At 61.2% G+C, this 18,778-nt stretch overlaps 1 protein-coding gene across 1 annotated transcript in view; it reads right to left on the bottom strand.

The window, feature by feature from the left end:
- Positions 1-7,916: 7,916 nt before the first annotated feature.
- Positions 7,917-18,778, bottom strand: part of PPP4C (protein phosphatase 4 catalytic subunit) — a 29,732-nt gene continuing 18,870 nt past the window's right edge. Inside the window, exons 7-9 of the mRNA XM_069000183.1 lie at positions 15,090-15,216; positions 10,409-10,598; positions 7,917-8,046 (exon numbers count right to left, since the gene is read on the bottom strand). Coding sequence (XP_068856284.1) covers positions 7,917-8,046; positions 10,409-10,598; positions 15,090-15,216 — 447 coding nt within the window. The remainder of the gene's footprint in view (positions 8,047-10,408; positions 10,599-15,089; positions 15,217-18,778) is intronic.

Here is an 18,778-nt window from a genome sequence, read left to right as displayed (position 1 = left end):
AATCCTCACTGGGACCCCAAAGTGACCCCTGACCCCACACTGGGACCCCAAAGTGACCCCTGACTGACCCCAGACCCCAAAGTGGGACCCCCAAACCCCGCACGGGGGTCTCAAGCCCCACTCCAGCCCCTCACCCCACACTGGGACCCCCAAACCCCACACCGGGACCCCCAAACCCCTCACGGGGGTCTCAGGCCCCTCACCCCACACTGGGGGTCCCTCACCCCACACCAGGACCCCCAAACCCCACCCTGGGGGTCCCTCTGGGTGCTCCCACCCTGGGGGTCTCTGACCCCACACTGGGACCCCAAAACTGACCCCAAACCCCACACTGGGACCCCCAAACTGACCCCAAACCCCACACGGGGACCCCCAAACCCCACACTGGGACCCCCAAACTGACCCCAAACCCCACACTGGGGTCTCAGGCCCCACTCCAGCCCCTCACCCCACACTGGAGACCCCAAACGCCACACCGGGACCCCCAAACCCCTCACGGGGGTCTCAGGGGGGTCTCAGGCCCCTCACCCCACACTGGAGACCCCAAACCTCACACCGGGACCCCCAAACCCCTCACGGGGGTCTCAGGGGGGTCTCAGGCCCCTCACCCCACACTGGGACCCCCAAACCCCTCACGGGGGTCTCAGGCCCCTCACCCCACACTGGGACCCCCAAACCCCACACTGGGACCCCCAAACTGACCCCAAACCCCTCACTGAGACCCCCAAACCCCATACGGGGGTCTCAGGCCCTCACCCCACACTGGGGGTGCCTCACCCCACTCCAGTCCCAAACCCCACACTGGGACCCCCCTGACCCCAAACCCCACACTGGGACCCCCAAACCCCAAACCCCTCACTGGGACCCCCAAACTGATCCCCAAACCCCACACTGGGACCCCCAAACTGACTCCCAAACCCCACACTGGGACCCCCAAACTGACTCCCAAACCCCTCACTGGGACCCCAAAACCCCACACTGGGACCCCCAAACTGACCCCAAACTCCACACTGGGACCCCCAAACTGAGCCCCAAACCCCACACTGGGACCCCCAAACTGACCCCAAACCCCTCACTGAGACCCCAAAACTGATCCCCAAACCCCACACTGGGACCCCCAAATTGAACCCCAAACCCCTCACTGGGACTCCCAAACTGACCCCAAACCCCACACTGGGACCCCCAAACTGACCCCAAACCCCTCACTGGGGTCTCAGGCCCCACTCCAGCCCCTCACCCCACACTGGAGACCCCAAACCTCACACCGGGACCCCCAAACCCCTCACGGGGGTCTCAGGGGGGTCTCAGGCCCCTCACCCCACACTGGGACCCCCAAACCCCTCACGGGGGTCTCAGGCCCCTCACCCCGCACGAGGACCCCCAAACCCCACACTGGGACCCCCAAACTGACCCCAAACCCCTCACTGAGACCCCCAAACTCCATACGGGGGTCTCAGGCCCTCACCCCACACTGGGGGTGCCTCACCCCACTCCAGTCCCAAACCCCACACTGGGACCCCCCTGACCCCAAACCCCACACTGGGACCCCCAAACTGACCCCAAACCCCACACTGGGACCCCCAAACTGATCCCCAAACCCCACACTGGGACCCCCAAACTGACCCCAAACCCCACACTGGGACCCCCAAACCCCACACTGGGACCCCCAAACTGACCCCCAAACCCCACACTGGGACCCCCAAACCCCACACTGGGACCCCCAAACTGACCCCCAAACCCCACACTGGGACCCCCAAACCCCACACTGGGACCCCCAAACTGACTCCCAAACCCCTCACTGGGACCCCAAAACCCCACACTGGGACCCCCAAACTGACCCCAAACCCCTCACTGGGACCCCCAAACTGATCCCCAAACCCCACACTGGGACCCCCAAACTGACCCCAAACCCCACACTGGGACCCCCAAATTGAGCCCCAAACCCCACACTGGGGTCTCAGGCCCCACTCCAGCCCCTCACCCCACACTGGAGACCCCAAACCCCACACCGGGACCCCCAAACGCCCTCATGGGGGCCTCAGGGGGGTCTCAGGCCCCTCACCCCGCACTGGGGGTCCCTCACCCCACACTGGGACCCCCAAACCCCTCACGGGGGTCTCAGGCCCCTCACCCCGCACGAGGACCCCCAAACCCCACACTGGGACCCCCAAACTGACCCCAAACCCCTCACTGACACCCCCAAACCCCATACGGGGGTCTCAGGCCCTCACCCCACACTGGGGGTGCCTCACCCCACTCCAGTCCCAAACCCCACACTGGGACTCCCCTGACCCCAAACCCCTCACTGAGACCCCCAAACCCCATATGGGGGTCTCAAGCCCTCACCCCACACTGGACACCCCCAAACCCCACACTGGGACCCCCAAACTGACCCCCAAACCCCACACCGGGACCCCCAAACTGACCCCCAAACCCCACACTGGGACCCCCAAACTGACCCCCAAACCCCACACCGGGACCCCCAAACTGACCCCCAAACCCCACACTGGGACCCCAAAACCCCACACTGGGACCCCCAAACTGATCCCCAAACCCCACACTGGGACCCCCCTGACCCCAAACCCCACACTGGGACCCCCAAACTGACCCCAAACCCCTCACAGGGGTCTCAGGCCCCACTCCAGCCCCTCACCCCACACTGGAGACCCCAAACCCCACACTGGGACCCCCAAACCCCTCACGGGGGTCTCAGGCCCCTCACCCCGCACTGGGGGTCCCTCACCCCACACTGGGACCCCCAAACCCATCACGGGGGTCTCAGGCCCCTCACCCCGCACGAGGACCCCCAAACCCCACACTGGGACCCCCAAACTGACCCCAAACCCCTCACTGACACCCCCAAACCCCATACGGGGGTCTCAAGCCCTCACCCCACACTGGACACCCCCAAACCCCACACTGGGACCCCCAAACTGACCCCCAAACCCCACACTGGGACCCCCAAACCCCACACTGGGACCCCCAAACTGACCCCCAAACCCCTCACTGGGACCCCCAAACCCCATACGGGGGTCTCAGGCCCTCACCCCACACTGGAGACCCCCAAACCCCTCATGGGGGTCTCAGACCCCACCCCAGCCCCTCACCCCCTACCACAGACCCCCAGACCTCGCACCGGGACCACCGGGCTGCCCCACATGGGAGCCCCCAAGCCCCACACCGGGACCCCCAAACGCCCCATTGGGGACTCAGGCCCCTCACCCCACACTGGGGGTTCTTCACCCCCTATCGGGGACCCCCAAACCCCACACTGGGGGTCTCTCACCCCACACTGGGACCCCCAAGCCCCACACTGGGGGTCTCTCACCCCCTATCAAGGACCCCCAAACCCTACACTGGGGGTCTCTGACCCCACACTGGGACCCCCAAACCCTACACTGGCGGTCTCTCACCCTACACTGGGACCCCCAAACCCCACACTGAGACCCCCAAACCCCACACTGGGGGTCTCTGACCCCACACTGGGACCCCCAAACCCCACACTGGGGACTTGGACCCCTCACCCCACACAAGACCCCCCTCACCCCACACTGACACCCCCAAACCCCACCCTGGGGGTCCTTCATCCCCTATCAGGGACCCCCAAACCCCTCACGGGGCTCTCAGGCCCCACTCCAGCCCCAAACCCCACACTGGGACCCCCAAATCGAGCCCCAAACCCCACACTGGGGACCCTCTGGGTGCTCCCACCCTGGGGGTCTCTGACCCCACACCAGGACCCCCAACTTGGCCCACGGCCCCACACCGGGGCCCTGCGGCTGCCCCACACTGGGGGTCCCTACAGCAGGGCCCCCAAACCCCTCACAGCCCCCTCACCCCACAGCGGGACCCCCAAACCCCTCAGAGCCCCCTCACCCCAAACCAGGCACCCCCAAACCCCTCACAGCCCCCTCACCCCACAGAAAAGGCCCCCCAAACCCCTCACAGCCCCCTCACCCCACAGCAAGACCCCCAAACCCCTCACAGCCCCCTCACCCCACAGCAGGACCCCCAAGCCCCTCACAGCCCCCTCACCCCAAACCAGGGACCCCCAAACCCCTCACAGCCCCCTCACCCCACAGAAAAGGCCCCCCAAACCCCTCACAGCCCCCTCACCCCAAACCAGGCACCCCCAAACCCCTCACAGCCCCCTCACCCCAAACCAGGCACCCCCAAACCCCTCACAGCCCCCTCACCCCACAGCAAGACCCCCAAACCCCTCACAGCCCCCTCACCCCACAGCAGGACCCCCAAGCCCCTCACAGCCCCCTCACCCCAAACCAGGGACCCCCAAACCCCTCACAGCCCCCTCACCCCACAGAAAAGGCCCCCCCAAACCCCTCACAGCCCCCTCACCCCACAGAAAAGGCCCCCCAAACCCCTCACAGCCCCCTCACCCCAAACCAGGCACCCCCAAACCCCTCACAGCCCCCTCACCCCACAGCAGGACCCCCAAACCCCTCACAGCCCCCTCACCCCACAGCAGGACCCCCAAGCCCCTCACAGCCCCCTCACCCCAAACCAGGGACCCCCAAACCCCTCACGGGGCCCTCACCCCAAACCAGGCACCCCCAAAACCCTCACAGCTCCCTCACCCCAAACCAGGCACCCCCAAACCCCTCACAGCTCCCTCACCCCACAGAAAAGGCCCTCCCAAGCCCCTCAGAGACCCCTCACCCCAAACCAGGCACCCCCAAACCCCTCACAGCCCCCTCACCCCAAACCAGGGACCCCCAAAGCCCTCACAGCCCCCTCACCCCAAACCAGGCACCCCCAAACCCCTCACAGCCCCCTCACCCCAAACCAGGCACCCCCAAACCCCTCACAGCCCCCTCACCCCAAACCAGGGACCCCCAAGCCCCTCACAGCCCCGTCACCCCACAGAAAAGGCCCCCCCAAGCCCCTCCCGGGGCCCTGCGGCCTCCCGGGCCGCCCCTCCCCCCTCGGGGCTCCCTCCCCCCACACGGGGCCCCCCAAACGCGGGGGCTCCCGGGCCCCCTCCCCGCTCGCTCGTTACCGATCGCTCCCGGCCGGTCCCGGCGCCTCACGGAGGGGGGGAGGGGGAGCCGGGGTGGGGGGGGGGGCGGAGGAGGAGAAGGAGGAGGCGGAAGGACGGGAGGGGAGGGGGGGGGCCCCGGGGAGGCGCCTCCGCTCCCGCTCCGCCTCCAACGCCAAATGGCGGCCGGGTCCCCCTCCCCCTCCTCGATACCAGCCCCCTACACCCCCAGAGCCCCCCCTGGACCCCCCCAAGCCCCCCCCCGGGCCGTCCTTCCCCCCCCTTTCTCCACATCCCCCCCCCCCCCCCTCCCTCAGGGCTCACGGGAAATGGAGTCCGGGGACTGAGGGAGACGCCGGCAAAATGGCGGCGGTCGCGCGCGCGCCCGCCGAGCTCTCGCGAGAGCGCAACGCTTCCCTACGGGAGATCTCGCGAGATCTCGCTCCGTCCTCACCGCCCCCCCCCGCCTCCACCTCCCGCCTTTCCCCTTTCCCGCCCTCTCTACCCGCCCCCCCTCAGGTCTCGCGAGATCTCCCATGGACACGCATTGCGATCTCGCGAGATCTTGCCCCCCGCCCGTCTTCGGCCTTCGCTCGCTCCTCCTTCCCGCCCTCCCGCCACGCAAAATCTCGCGAGATCTCCAATTGCGTTGCATAGCGATCTCGCGAGATCTCGCTCCCCACCTCCTCGCCCCTCACGCCCTCCTCCTTCTCGGCCTCCCGCCACTCAAAGTCTCGCGAGAGCGCTGTGCGTTTCAATGGGAGCTCTCGCGAGATCTCGGCCCTGCTCCTCCCCCACCGCCTTCCCCGCTCGCTCCTCCTTCCCGCCCTCCCGCCACGCCAAGTCTCGCGAGATTCTAACGTTTCCCTATGGGCGCTCTCGCGAGATTTTAGCCGCCTCCTGCTTTCCGTCCTTCCTTCAGGCGTCCCTCAGGCCTTCTTCCCCGCCCTCATCCTCCTCCCGCCACACCACGTCTCGCGAGATCCTACCGCTTCTCTAGGGGCTCTCTCGCGAGATTTCAACACCCTCAGAAAGGGATGCTTTTCCCTCACTCGCGCCTCCTCCTCTCCTCTCTCCCGCCTCCTTCCCGCCCTCCACGCCGAGTCTCGCGAGATCGCCATGCCTCTCCATGAGTGTTCTCGCGAGAATTCCCCCCCTTTCCGTTCTCCCGCCGCTCCAAACCTCGCGAGACCCACGACGCGACTCAATGGGTGTTCTCGCGAGATCTTCCCCCTCCGCCTTTTCCCGCCCTCCCGACTCTCGCGAGATCCTCAACGCCTTTCTATGGGCGGTCTCGCGAGGTTTCGCTCCGATCCGACTCCCCCCCATTCCCGCCTCTCCCGCCCCCGCCTCCCGCGCGCTCTCGCGAGATTTGGCGTGAGGACAGCGGGAGGCCCGTGGTTGGCCACGCCCCTTTGTGGGCGTGGCTTAACCAAGGGGCGTGGTCAGTCCCGAACGTCACAGACGCACCCCCACTTCCGGTCCGCGCCACTGCTTCCGGTGAGGGCGCCGCCATCTTGGCCCCTCGCCCACGTGGAACCCAGCGCGCCGCCATCTTGGCCCGCGGGCGCCGCCATCTTGGCCGTGCCGCTGAGGCTGCCGGGATTGGCCCCTTGCCCATCCCCCACCTCCCCCTCCCCCCCCCCCCCATTTCCCGAAAGTTCCGGACAAATTTTGGGCGATTTTTGAACTTTTTTTTATCCAAACGGAGCCAAAACGGGGCAGAAACACAAAAAAAAACCAAACCCCCAAATTTCCCCGTTTTCGCCCCAAAACGCGCGCGGGGGGGAGGGGGGGGGGGGAGGGGACCCAGCCGGGGGCGGGGCAGGGTCCCCCAAAAGTCATGGGCGGCCCCAGGGGTCACCTGGGGTCACCTGGGGGCGGGGGGGGTCCTCAAAACGCACCCAGGGGTCACCCAGGGGTCACTGAGGGGTCACCCAGCCTCGTCCATGCCCCAGATGTGCCCCAGGTGTGCCCAGGTGTGCCCAGGTGAGCCCAGGTGTGCCCACAAGTTCCCCCAGGTCTCCCCCAGGTGCCCCAGGTATGCCCAGGTGTGCCCCAGGTGCCCCCAGGTGTGCCCCAGGTGTGCCCCCAGGTATGCCCAGGTGTGCCCCAGGTGTACCCAGGTGTGTCCCCCAGGTGTACCCAGAAGCCCCCAGGTGTGCCCAGGTCTACCCCAGGTACCCCCAGGCGCCACAGGTGCCCCCAGGTGTGCCACCAGGTGCTTCCAGGTACTCCCAGGTGTGCCCCAGGTCTATCCCAGGTGTGCCCAGGTGTGCCCCGGTGCAGCCAGGTGTGCCCCCAGGTACCCCCAGGTCTATCCCAGGTGCCCCCCGGTGTGCCCAGGTCTATCCCAGGTATGCCCAGGTACTCCCAGATGTACCCCCAGGTGACCCAGGTGCCCCCAGGTCCCCCAGGTGTGCCCCCAGGTGTGCCCAGGTGTGCCCAGGTACTCCCAGGTGTGCCCAGGTCTATCCCAGGTATACCCAGGTACTCCCAGATGTACCCCCAGGTGCCCCCAGGTGTGCCCCCAGGTGTGCCCAGGTGTGCCCAGGTACTCCCAGGTGTGCCCAGGTACTCCCAGGTGTGCCCAGGCGCCCCCAGGTGTATCCCAGGCGTATCCCAGGTGTGCCCCCAGGTGCCCCCAGGTGTGCCCCAGGTGCGCCCCAGGTGCTCCCAGGTGTACCCCCAGGTGTACCCCAGGTGTACCCAGGTGCCCCCAGGTGCCCCCAGGTGCGCCCCAGGTGCTCCCAGGTGTACCCCCAGGTGTACCCCAGGTGTACCCAGGTGCCCCCAGGTGCGCCCAGGTGTGCCCCGGTCTATCCCAGGTGCCCCCAGGTGTGCCCAGGTGCCCCAGGTGCCCCCAGGTGTGCCCCCAGGTGCGCCCAGGTGTGCCCAGGTGTGCCCAGGTGCCCGCGGGTCACAGGAAGTAATCCGCCACGGGTTTCTTGGCGGGGATGCCGCGCGTCTCCTGCGGCGCCGCCTCGAAGATGATGAACTCCTTCTGCAGGTGCTCGTCCAGCTCCAAGATGGCCGCCACGTTCCCGCACCTGCCGCGCGGCAGCGGCTCATTTGCATCTCATTTGCATCTCATTTGCATCTCATTTGCATCTCATTTGCATCTCATTTGCATCTCATTTGCATATTTAAAGCTCTAACTTGCATTCTTTAAATGTGGTTTCAGCACGCTCTGACCTGCCCGGCTCACCTGCAGCCCCCAGCCCCACCTGAGCGCCCCCAGCGCAATCCCCTCTGTGTCTCAGCTCACCTTCGCATCTCATTTGCATCTCATTTGCATCTCATTTGCATATTAAAGCTCTAATTTGCATGCTTTCAATGCGCTTTCAGCACGCCCTCACCTGCCCGGCTCACCTGCAGCCCCCAGCCCCACCTGAGCGCCCCCAGCCCAATCCCTGCCCACCATCATCCACACCTCATTAGCATCTCATTAGCATACCGGCAGCAGCAATCAGGCTCCGGTCCCACCCCTGGCCTGAGCCCCTCCCCCGGATCCCGCCCAGGTGTGCCCCACCCCCACCTGTACCCCATGTAACCCACACCTAATTATGACCTCATTAGCATCTCATTAGCATCTCATTAGCATACCGGCAGCAGTAATTAGGCGCTGCCCACACACTGAGCACGCTCTCACTGAGGAGCCACCTGTGCCCCTCCCTCCCGCCCAGGTGTGACACCTGGCCCCCATTCGCACCCCATGCAACCCCTGCCTAATTTCCCCGTCATTATCAACTCATTAACATCTCATTAGCATACCAGGTGCAGTAAGTAGGTGCTGCCCACACGCTCTCCCTGAGGTGCCACCTGTGCCCCTCCCTCCTGCCCAGGTGTGACACCTGTCCCCCATTCAACCCCCACCCAATGACCCTCTAATTCCCCTCTCATTAGCATCTCAGTAGCACCTCATTAGCATACCAGCAGCAGTAATTAGGCGCTGCCCACACGCTGAGCACGCTCTCCCTGAGGTGCCACCTGTGCCCCTCCCTCCTGCCCAGGTGTGACACCTGTCCCCCATTCAACCCCCACCCAATCACCCTCTAATTCCCCCCTCATTAGCACCTCATTAACATCTCATTAGCATACCAGGTGCAGTAAGTAGGTGCTGAGCACGCTCTCACTGAGGTGCCACCTGTGCCCCTCCCTCCTGCCCAGGTGTGACACCTGGCCCCCATTCAACCCCCATGTAACCCCCACCTAATTCCCCCCTCATTAGCATCTCATTAGCATCTCATTAGCATACCAGCAGCAGTAATCAGGTGCTGCCCACACACTGAGCACGCTCTCCCTGAGGTGCCACCTGTGCCCCTCCCTCCTGCCCAGGTGTGACACCTGGCCCCCATTCGTACCCCATGTAACCCCCACCTAATTCCTCCCTCATTACCCCCTCATTAGCATCTCATTAGCATACCAGCAGCAGTAATTAGGTGCCAACCACACACTGAGCACGCTCTCGCCGAGGTGCCACCTGTGCCCCTCCCTCCTGCCCAGGTGTGACACCTGGCCCCCATTCGCAACCCATGCAATCCCCACCTAATTCCCCCCTCATTAGCATCTCATTAGCATACCGGCAGCAGTAATTAGGCACTGCCCACACACTGAGCACGCTCTCACTGACGAGCCACTTGTGCCCCTCCCTCCTGCCCAGGTGTGACACCTGGCCCCCATTCAACCCCCACCCAATGACCTTCTAACTCCCCCCTCATTAGCATCTCATTAGCACCTCATTAGCATGCCAGGTGCAGTAAGTAGGTGCTAAGCACGCTCTCCCTGAGGTGCCACCTGTGCCCCTCCCTCCTGCCCAGGTGTGACACCTGGCCCCCATTCGCACCCCATGCAACCCCCACCTAATTCCCCCCTCATTAGCATCTCATTAGCATCTCATTAGCATACCAGCAGCAGTAATTAGATACTGCCCACACACTGAGCACGCTCTCCCTGAGGTGCCACCTGTGCCCCTCCCTCCTGCCCAGGTGTGACACCTGTCCCCCATTCAACCCCCACCCAATCACCCTCTAATTCCCCCCTCATTAGCATCTCATTAACATCTCATTAGCATGCCAGGTGCAGTAAGTAGGTGCTGAGCACGCTCTCACTAAGCAGCCACCTGTGCCCCTCCCTCCTGCCCAGGTGTGACACCTGGCCCCCATTCGCACCCCATGCAACCCCCACCTAATTCCCCCCTCATTACCCTCTCATTAGCACCTCATTAGCATCTCATTAGCATCCCAGCAGCAGTAATCAGGCGCTGCCCACACGCTCAGCACGCGCTCCCTGATGTGCCACCTGTGCCCCTCCCTCCTGCCCAGGTGTGACACCTGTCCCCCATTCAACCCCCACCCAATGACCCTGTAACTCCCCCCTCATTCCCCCCTCATTAGCATCTCATTAGCATACCGGTAGCAGTAATTAGGCGCCGACCAGACGGTGAGCACGGTCTCGCCGAAGTGCCACTTGTAGCCCTCCATGACGAGCTGGTGGGCGCGGCAGATCATGGACACCTCGTTGGCCGCGTTGAACTGGGCGACCACGTCCGAGCCGAACAGGTACCCGGCACCCCGGGGAGACACGCCCCAACCTGTGGTGTCTGACAGGTGAGAGACAGGTGAGAGACAGGTGAGAGACAGGGGAGAGACAGGGGAGAGACAGGTGAGAGACAGGTGAGAGACAGGTGAGGGACAGGTGAGAGACAGGTGAGAGACAGGGGAGAGACAGGTGAGAACACACCTGGGACAGGTGAGAGACAGGTGAGAACACACCTGGGACAGGTGAGAACAGGTACCCGGCACCCCGGGGGGAAACGCCCCAACCTGTGGTGTCTGACAGGTGAGAGACAGGTGAGAGACAGGTGAGAGACAGGTGAGAGACAGGGGAGAGACAGGTGAGAGACAGGTGAGACAGGTGAGGGACAGGTGAGAGACAGGGGAGAGACAGGGGAGAGACAGGTGAGAGACAGGTGAGACAGGTGAGGGACAGGTGAGAGACAGGGGAGAGACAGGTGAGGGACAGGTGAGAGACAGGTGAGAGACAGGGGAGAGACAGGTGAGAGACAGGTGAGAGACAGGTGAGAGACAGGTGAGACAGGTGAGGGACAGGTGAGAGACAGGGGAGAGACAGGGGAGAGACAGGTGAGAGACAGGTGAGACAGGTGAGGGACAGGTGAGAGACAGGTGAGAGACAGGGGAGACACACCGGGGACAGGTGAGAGACAGGTGAGAGACAGGGGAGACACACCGGGGACAGGTGAGAGACAGGTGAGAGACAGGTGAGACAGGTGAGAGACACCTGGGGCAGGTGAGAGACAGGTGAGGGACAGGTGAGAGACAGGTGAGAACACACCTGGGACAGGTGAGAACAGGTACCCGGCACCCCGGGGGGACACGCCCCAACCTGTGGTGTCTGACAGGTGAGAGACAGGTGAGACACACCTGGGACAGGTGAGAGACAGGTGAGACACACCTGGGACAGGTGAGAGACAGGTGAGAGACAGGGGAGAGACAGGTGAGACAGGTGAGACAGGTGAGAGACACCTGGGGCAGGTGAGAGACAGGTGAGAGACAGGTGAGAGCACACCTGGGACAGGTGAGAACAGGTACCCAGCACCCCGGGGGGACACGCCCCAACCTGTGGTGTCTGAGACACCTGGGACAGGTGAGACAGGGGGAAGGACAGGTGAGATACACCTGAGACAGGTCAGACATGGGAGAGACAGGTGAGAGACAGGTGAAAACACACCTGGGGCAGGTGAGAACAGGTGAGACGGGGAGACAGGTGAGGGACAGGTGAGAGACAGAGGAGACATGGGGAGACAAGGGAGACAGGGAGGGGCACCTGGGACAGGTGAGATGGGGAGACAAAGGAGATACACCTGGGACAGGTGAGAGACAGGTGAGACAGGTGAGACACACCTGGGACAGGTGAGAGACAGGTGAGAGACAGGTGAGAACACACCTGGGACAGGTGAGAACAGGTACCCGGCACCCCGGGGGGAAACACCCCAACCTGTGGTGTCTGACAGGTGAGAGACAGGTGAGAGACAGGTGAGAGACAGGTGAGGGACAGGTGAGAGACAGGTGAGACACACCTGGGACAGGTGAGATGGGGAGACAAAGGAGATACACCTGGGACAGGTGAGAGACAGGTGAGAGACAGGTGAGAGACAGGTGAGAACACACCTGGGACAGGTGAGGGACAGGTGACACACCTGGCTCAGGTGAAGGACAGATGACATACCTGACTCAGGTGAGGGACAGGTGACACACCTGGGACAGGTGAGGGACAGGTAAGAACACACCTGGGACAGGTGAGGGACAGGTGACACACCTGGCTCAGGTGAAGGACAGGTGATTTTTGGGACAAATTAATGTTTTTTTTTTTTTTTTTTGAGGCATTTCCGTGAAGTTTGGGGTCAGATTTTGGGATTTTTGGGATTCTTTCAGGAGCGTTCCTGGGGGGTCTGGGAACGCCCAACCCTCCCCTGTCCCTGCCCTGTCCCCAAAACCCCAAAACACCAAATTTGGGCACTTTTGGGGTGGATTTCGATGGATTTTGGGGTCATTTTGTTGATGTTTGAAGCAATTTTGTGGCATTTGGGGCAAAATTTTGAGGCTTTTGGGGATTTTTGGGGGTTTTTTTTGCCCTGTCCCTCCCCTGCTCCTCCAGAACCCCAAAAATGCCGAATTTGGGCCATTTTGGGGTGGATTTAGATGGATTTTGGGGCGCTCTCGTTGCTTTTGGGGCCGTCTCAGCGAGTTTTGGGGCAGAACCCAGGAGTTTTTGAGGTTTTTTGGGTTTTTTTTTTTGCCCTGTCCCTGCCCTGTCCTCCAGAACCCCAAAACTGCCAAATTTGGGCCATTTTGGGGTGGATTTCGATGGATTTGGGGGCGTTCTCGTTGCTTTTGGGGCCGTTTCAGTGAATTTTGGGGTAGAACCCAGGAGTTTTTGGGGTTGTTTTTTGCCCTGTCCCTCCAAACCCCAAAACGCCGAATTTGGGCCGTTTTGGGATGGATTTCGATGGATTTTGGGGTCATTTTGTTGATTTTGGGGTGGATTTTGTGGCGTTCGGGGTCAAATTTTGGGGTTTTGGGGGTTTTTTTTTGCCCTGTCCCTCCCCTGTCCCCAAACCCCAAAGTGCAGAATTGGGGCAGTTTTGGGGTGAGTTTCGATGGATTTGGGGGTCATTTCGTTGATTTTTGGGCCATTTCAGTGAATTCTGGGGTAAAATTTTGGGGTTTTTTGAGGTTTTTTTGCCCTGTCCCTGCCCTGTCCCCCAGAACCCCAAAAATGCCGAATTTGGGCAGTTTTGGGGTGGATTTTGATGGATTTGGGGGCGCTCTCGTTGCTTTTGGGGCCATTTCAGTAAATTTTGGGGTAGAACCCAGGGGTTTTTGGGGTTTTTTTCGCCCTGTCCCTCCCCTGTACCCAGAACCCCAAAGTGCAGAATTTGGGCAGTTTTGGGGTGGATTTTGATGGATTTGGGGGCGCTCTCGTTGCTTTTGGGGTCATTTCAGTGAATTTTGGGGCAGAACCCAGGGGTTTTTTGGCGTTTTTTTTTTGCCTGTCTCTCCCCTGTCCCCAAAACCCCAAAACTCCGAATTTGGGGAGTTTTGGGGTGGATTTCGATGGATTTTGGGGTCATTTCGTTGATTTTTGGGCTGTTTTAGTGAATTTTGGGGCAAAATTTTGGGGTTTTTTGCCCTGTCCCTCCCCTGTCCCCAGAACCCCAAAGTGCAGAATTTGGGGAGATTTTCAGTGAATTCAGGTGATTTTTTGGGACAAATTATCGGGATTTGGGGTGATTCTGTGACTTTTGGGGTCAAATTTGGGTTTTTTTTTGATTTTGGGGGGCTTTTTTGGGATCTGGGAATGTCCAACCCTCCCCTGTCCCTACCCTGTCCCCAAACCCCAAAAATGCCAAATTTGGGCAGTTTTGGGGTGGATTTTGATGGATTTTCAGATCATTTCGTTGATTTTTGGGCCATTTTAGGGAGTTTTGGGGCAAAACTTTGGGGTTTTGGGGGATTTTTGGGGGTTTTTTTTGCTCTGTCCCTCCCCTGCTCCTCCAAACCCCAAAATGCCGAATTTGGGCAGTTTTGGAGTGGATTTTGATGGATTTTGGGGTCATTTCATTGATTTTTGGGCTGATTTTGGGGCGCTCGGGGTCAAATTTTGGGGTTTTGGGGGCTTTTTTTTGCCCCGTCCCTCCCCTGTCCCCAACCCCAAAATGCCAAATTTAGGCAGTTTTGGGGTGGATTTCGATGGATTTGGGGGCGTTCTCGTTGCTTTTGGGGCCGTTTCAGTGAATTTTGGGGTAGAACCCAGGAGTTTTGGGGGTTTTTGGGGTTGTTTTTGCCCTGTCCCTGCCCTGTCCCCAAACCCCAAAACACCGAATTTGGGCAGTTTTGGGGTGCATTTTGATGGATTTTGGGGTCATTTCGTTGATTTTTGGGCCATTTCAGTGAATTCTGGGGTAAAATTTTGGGGTTTTTTGAGGTTTTTTTGCCCTGTCCCTGCCCTGTCCCCCAGAACCCCAAAAATGCCGAATTTGGGCAGCTTTGGGGTGGATTTCGATGGATTTGGGGGCGCTCTCGTTGCTCTTGGGGCCGTTTCAGTGAATTTTGGGGTAGAACCCAGGGGTTTTTGGGGTTGTTTTTGCCCTGTCCCTCCCCTGTCCCCAAACCCCAAAACACCGAATTTGGGCAGTTTTGGGGTGGATTTCGATGGATTTGGGGGCGCTCTCGTTGCTTTTGGGGCCGTCTCAGCAAGTTTTGGGGCAGAACCCAGGAGTTTTTGGGTTTTTTGGGGTTTTTTTTTTGCCCTGTCCCCAAACCCCAAAACTCCGAATTTGGGCAGTTTTGGGGTGGATTTCAATGGATTTGGGGGCGCTCTCGTTGCTTTTGGGGCCGTCTCAGCGAGTTTTGGGGCCAAATTTTGGGGTTTTTTTTGCCCTGTCCCCAAACCCCAAAACACCGAATTTGGGCAGTTTTGGGGTGGATTTTGGGGGCGCTCTCGTTGCTTTTGGGGCCGTCTCAGCGAGTTTCGGGGCAGGCCCCGGGGGTTTTGGGGTCCCCGGCCGTACCCTCGGGGTCGGACCAGAGCAGGTCGCACATGGGGCCGTCGTGGGGCACCTCCTGCTTGCGGTCGATGGTGCGGATCTGGTCCAGGGTCTGGATGGACGGAGAGAGGCCGCCGTGGACGCAGAAAATCTGGGGACAGACGGACAGAGGGATGTCAGGGGACAGACGGACAGAGGGACACGGGGTCTGGATGGACGGAGAGAGGCCGCCGTGGACGCAGAAGATCTGGGGACAGACGGACAGAGGGATGTCAGGGGACAGACGGACAGAGGGGACAGACGGACAGAGGGGAGGTCAGGGGACAGACGGACAGAGGGACAGAGGGACACGGGATGTCAAGGGACAGACAGAAGGACAGAGAGACAGAGAGGACAGAAGGGACAGACGGACACGGGGAGGTCAGGGGACAGACGGACAGAGGGACAAGGGACAGACAGAGGGGATGTCAGGGGACAGAGGGACAGAGGGACAGAGGGACAGACAGAGAGACAGAGGGGATGTCAGGGGACAGACGGACAGAGGGACAGAGGGACAGAGGGACAGATGGACACGGGGACGTCAGGGGACAGACGGACGGACACAGGGGATGTCAGGGGACAGACGGACAGAGAGGACAGGGTCTGGATGGACGGAGAGAGGCCGCCGTGGACGCAGAAGATCTGGGGACAGACGGACACGGGGACGTCAGGGGACAGACGGACAGAGGGGAGGTCAGGGGACAGACGGACACAGGGGATAGAGGAACAGAGGGACAGACAGACGGACAGAGAGGACAAGGTCTGGATGGAGAGAGGCCGCTGTGGACGCAGAAAATCTGGGGACAGAGGGGACGTCAGGGGACAGACGGACACGGAGATGTCAGGGGACAGAGGGACAGAAGGACAGAGGGACAGAGGGGACATCAGGGGTCAGAGGAACAGAGGGACACAGGACACACAGAGAGGAGAGAGAGGACAGACGGACACAGGGGACGTCAGGGGACAGACAAACAGAGGGACAGAGGGACAGGGGATGTCAGGGGACAGACAGAGGGACAGAACAGAGAGGACAGACAAAGGGGACAGAGGGACAGAAGGGACAGACGGACACAGGGGATGTCAGGGGACAGACGGACGGACACAGGGAACCTCAGGGGACAGAGGGACAGAGGGGAGAGAGGGACAGACAGAGGGACACAGGGGACAGAAGGACACGGGATGTCAGGGGACAGAGGGACAGAGGGGACACAGGGGACAGACAGACAGAACGACAGAGGGACAGAGGGACAGAAGGGACAGACGGACACAGGGGACATCAGGGGTCGGACAGAGGGGACAGAGAGGACACAGGGACACGGGACAGACAAAGGGACAGAGAGGACAAATGGACACAGGGGACAGACAGAGGGACAGAGGAACACAGGAGGTGTCAGGGGACAGAGGGACAGACAGACGGACAGAGGGGACAGGGTCTGGATGGACGGAGAGAGGCCGCTGTGGATGCAGAAGATCTGGGGACGGACGGACAGAGGGACGTCAGGGGACAGACGGACAGAGGGACAGAGGGGACAGAAGGACACGGGACAGACAGAGAGGACAGAGGGACAGACGGACAGAGGGGACAGAGGGGACAGAGAGGATGTCAGGGGACAGACGGACAAAGGCACAGAGGGACACAGGGGACGTCAGGGGACAGAGAGAGGGACAGACAGACAGACGGGACATCAGAGGTCGGACAGAGGGACAGAGGGACACAGGGGAGGTCAGGGGACAGACAGAGAGGACAGAAGGGACAGACGGACACAGGGACAAAGGGGACAAACAGAGGGGATAGAGGGGACAGACGGACAGACAGAGAAACAGAGGGGATGTCAGGGGACAGACAGACAGACAGAGAAACAGAGGGGATGTCAGGGGACAGACGGACAGAGGAGACAGAGGAACAGAGGGACACAGGGACACAGGGGATATCAGGGGGACAGACGGACACAGGGACAGAGAAACAGAGGGGACAGACAGACAGAAGGGACAGAGGGACAGAGGGGAGATCGGGGACACTGGGAGTGATTGGGGTCATTGGGGGGATTTGGGGACATTGGGGGGATTTGGGGACATTGGGGGATTTGGGGACATTGGGATCAGTGGGGGGGATGGGGGACATTGGGGACATTGGGGACATTGGGGGGATTTGAGAACATTGGGGACATTGGGGGGATTTAGGGACATTGGGGACATTGGGGGATTTGGGGACATTGGGATCAGTGGGGGGGATTGGGGACATTGGGGAAATTAGGGGTGATTGGGGACATTTGGGGACACTGGGGATGATTGGGGTGATTGGGGACACTGGGATCAATGGGGATACTGGGATCAATGGGGACACTGGGGGACATTTGGGGACACTGGGGATGATTGGGGTGATTGGGGACACTGGGGACATTTGGGGTGATTGAGGACGTTGGGGACACGGGGATCAACGGGGGATATTTGGGGACATCAGGGCCATCAAGGGACATCGGGGGACACTGGGGGTGTCGGGGTCATTGGGGACACTGGAGAATATTTGGGGACATTGGGGACACTGGGAGTGATTGGGGTCATGGGGGACATTGGGGTCATTGGGGTCATTGGGGTCATGGGGGACATTGGGGTCATTGGGGTCATGGGGGACATTGGGGTCATTGGGGGCGTTGGGGTCATTGGGGTCATTGGGGACATTGGGGGCGTTGGGGTCATTGGGGGTGTTGGGGTCATTGGGGTCATTGGGGTCATTGGGGACACTGGGGTCATTGGGGACATTGGGGACATTGGGGTCATGGGGGACATTGGGGACATTGAGGTCATGGGGGACATTGGGGACATTGGGGACATTGGGGTCATGGGGGACATTGGGGTCATTGGGGTCATTGGGGACATTGGGGGCGTTGGGGTCATTGGGGTCATTGGGGGCGTTGGGGTCATTGGGGTCATGGGGGACATTGGGGACATTGGGGTCATTGGGGGCGTTGGGGGCGTTGGGGACATTGGGGTCATTGGGGGCGTTGGGGGCGTTGGGGGACATTGGGGTCGTTGGGGGCGTTGGGGGACAGAGAAGCATTGGGATCAATGGGGATATTTGGGATCACTGGGGATATTTGGGGACACTGGGATCACTGGGCACACTGGGGGATATTTGGGATCGGTGGGGGACATTTGAGGACACTGGGATCACCGGAGATATTTGGGATCACTGGGAATATTTGGGGACGCTGGGGACACTGGGACACTGAGGGATATTTGGGGGTACTGGGATCACTGGGATCACTGGGGACACTGGGATCACTGGGATCATGGGGATCACTGGGATCACTGGGGACACTGGGATCACTGGGATCATGGGGATCACTGGGGATATTTGGGATCACTGGTGACACTGGAGACACTGGGATCACTGGGGATATTTGGGACACTGGGATTACTGGGGACACTGGGGACACTGGGGACACTGGGATCAATGGGGACACTGGGGACACTGGGGACACTGGGGATCACTGGGATCAATGGGGACACTGGGGACACTGGGGACACTGGGATCACTGGGGATCACTGGGGATCACTGGGATCAATGGGGACACTGGGGACACTGGGATCACTGGGGATCACTGGGATCACTGGGGATCACTGGGATCAATGGGGACACTGGAATCACTGGGATCACTGGGATCACTGGGCTC

The sequence above is a fragment of the Aphelocoma coerulescens genome, unplaced genomic scaffold, assembly GCF_041296385.1.
Source record: "Aphelocoma coerulescens isolate FSJ_1873_10779 unplaced genomic scaffold, UR_Acoe_1.0 HiC_scaffold_77, whole genome shotgun sequence".
Classification (NCBI taxonomy): domain Eukaryota; kingdom Metazoa; phylum Chordata; class Aves; order Passeriformes; family Corvidae; genus Aphelocoma; species Aphelocoma coerulescens.
The sequence above is the reverse complement of the archived record's forward strand: the minus strand, read 5'-3'. Positions and strand labels throughout refer to the sequence as shown.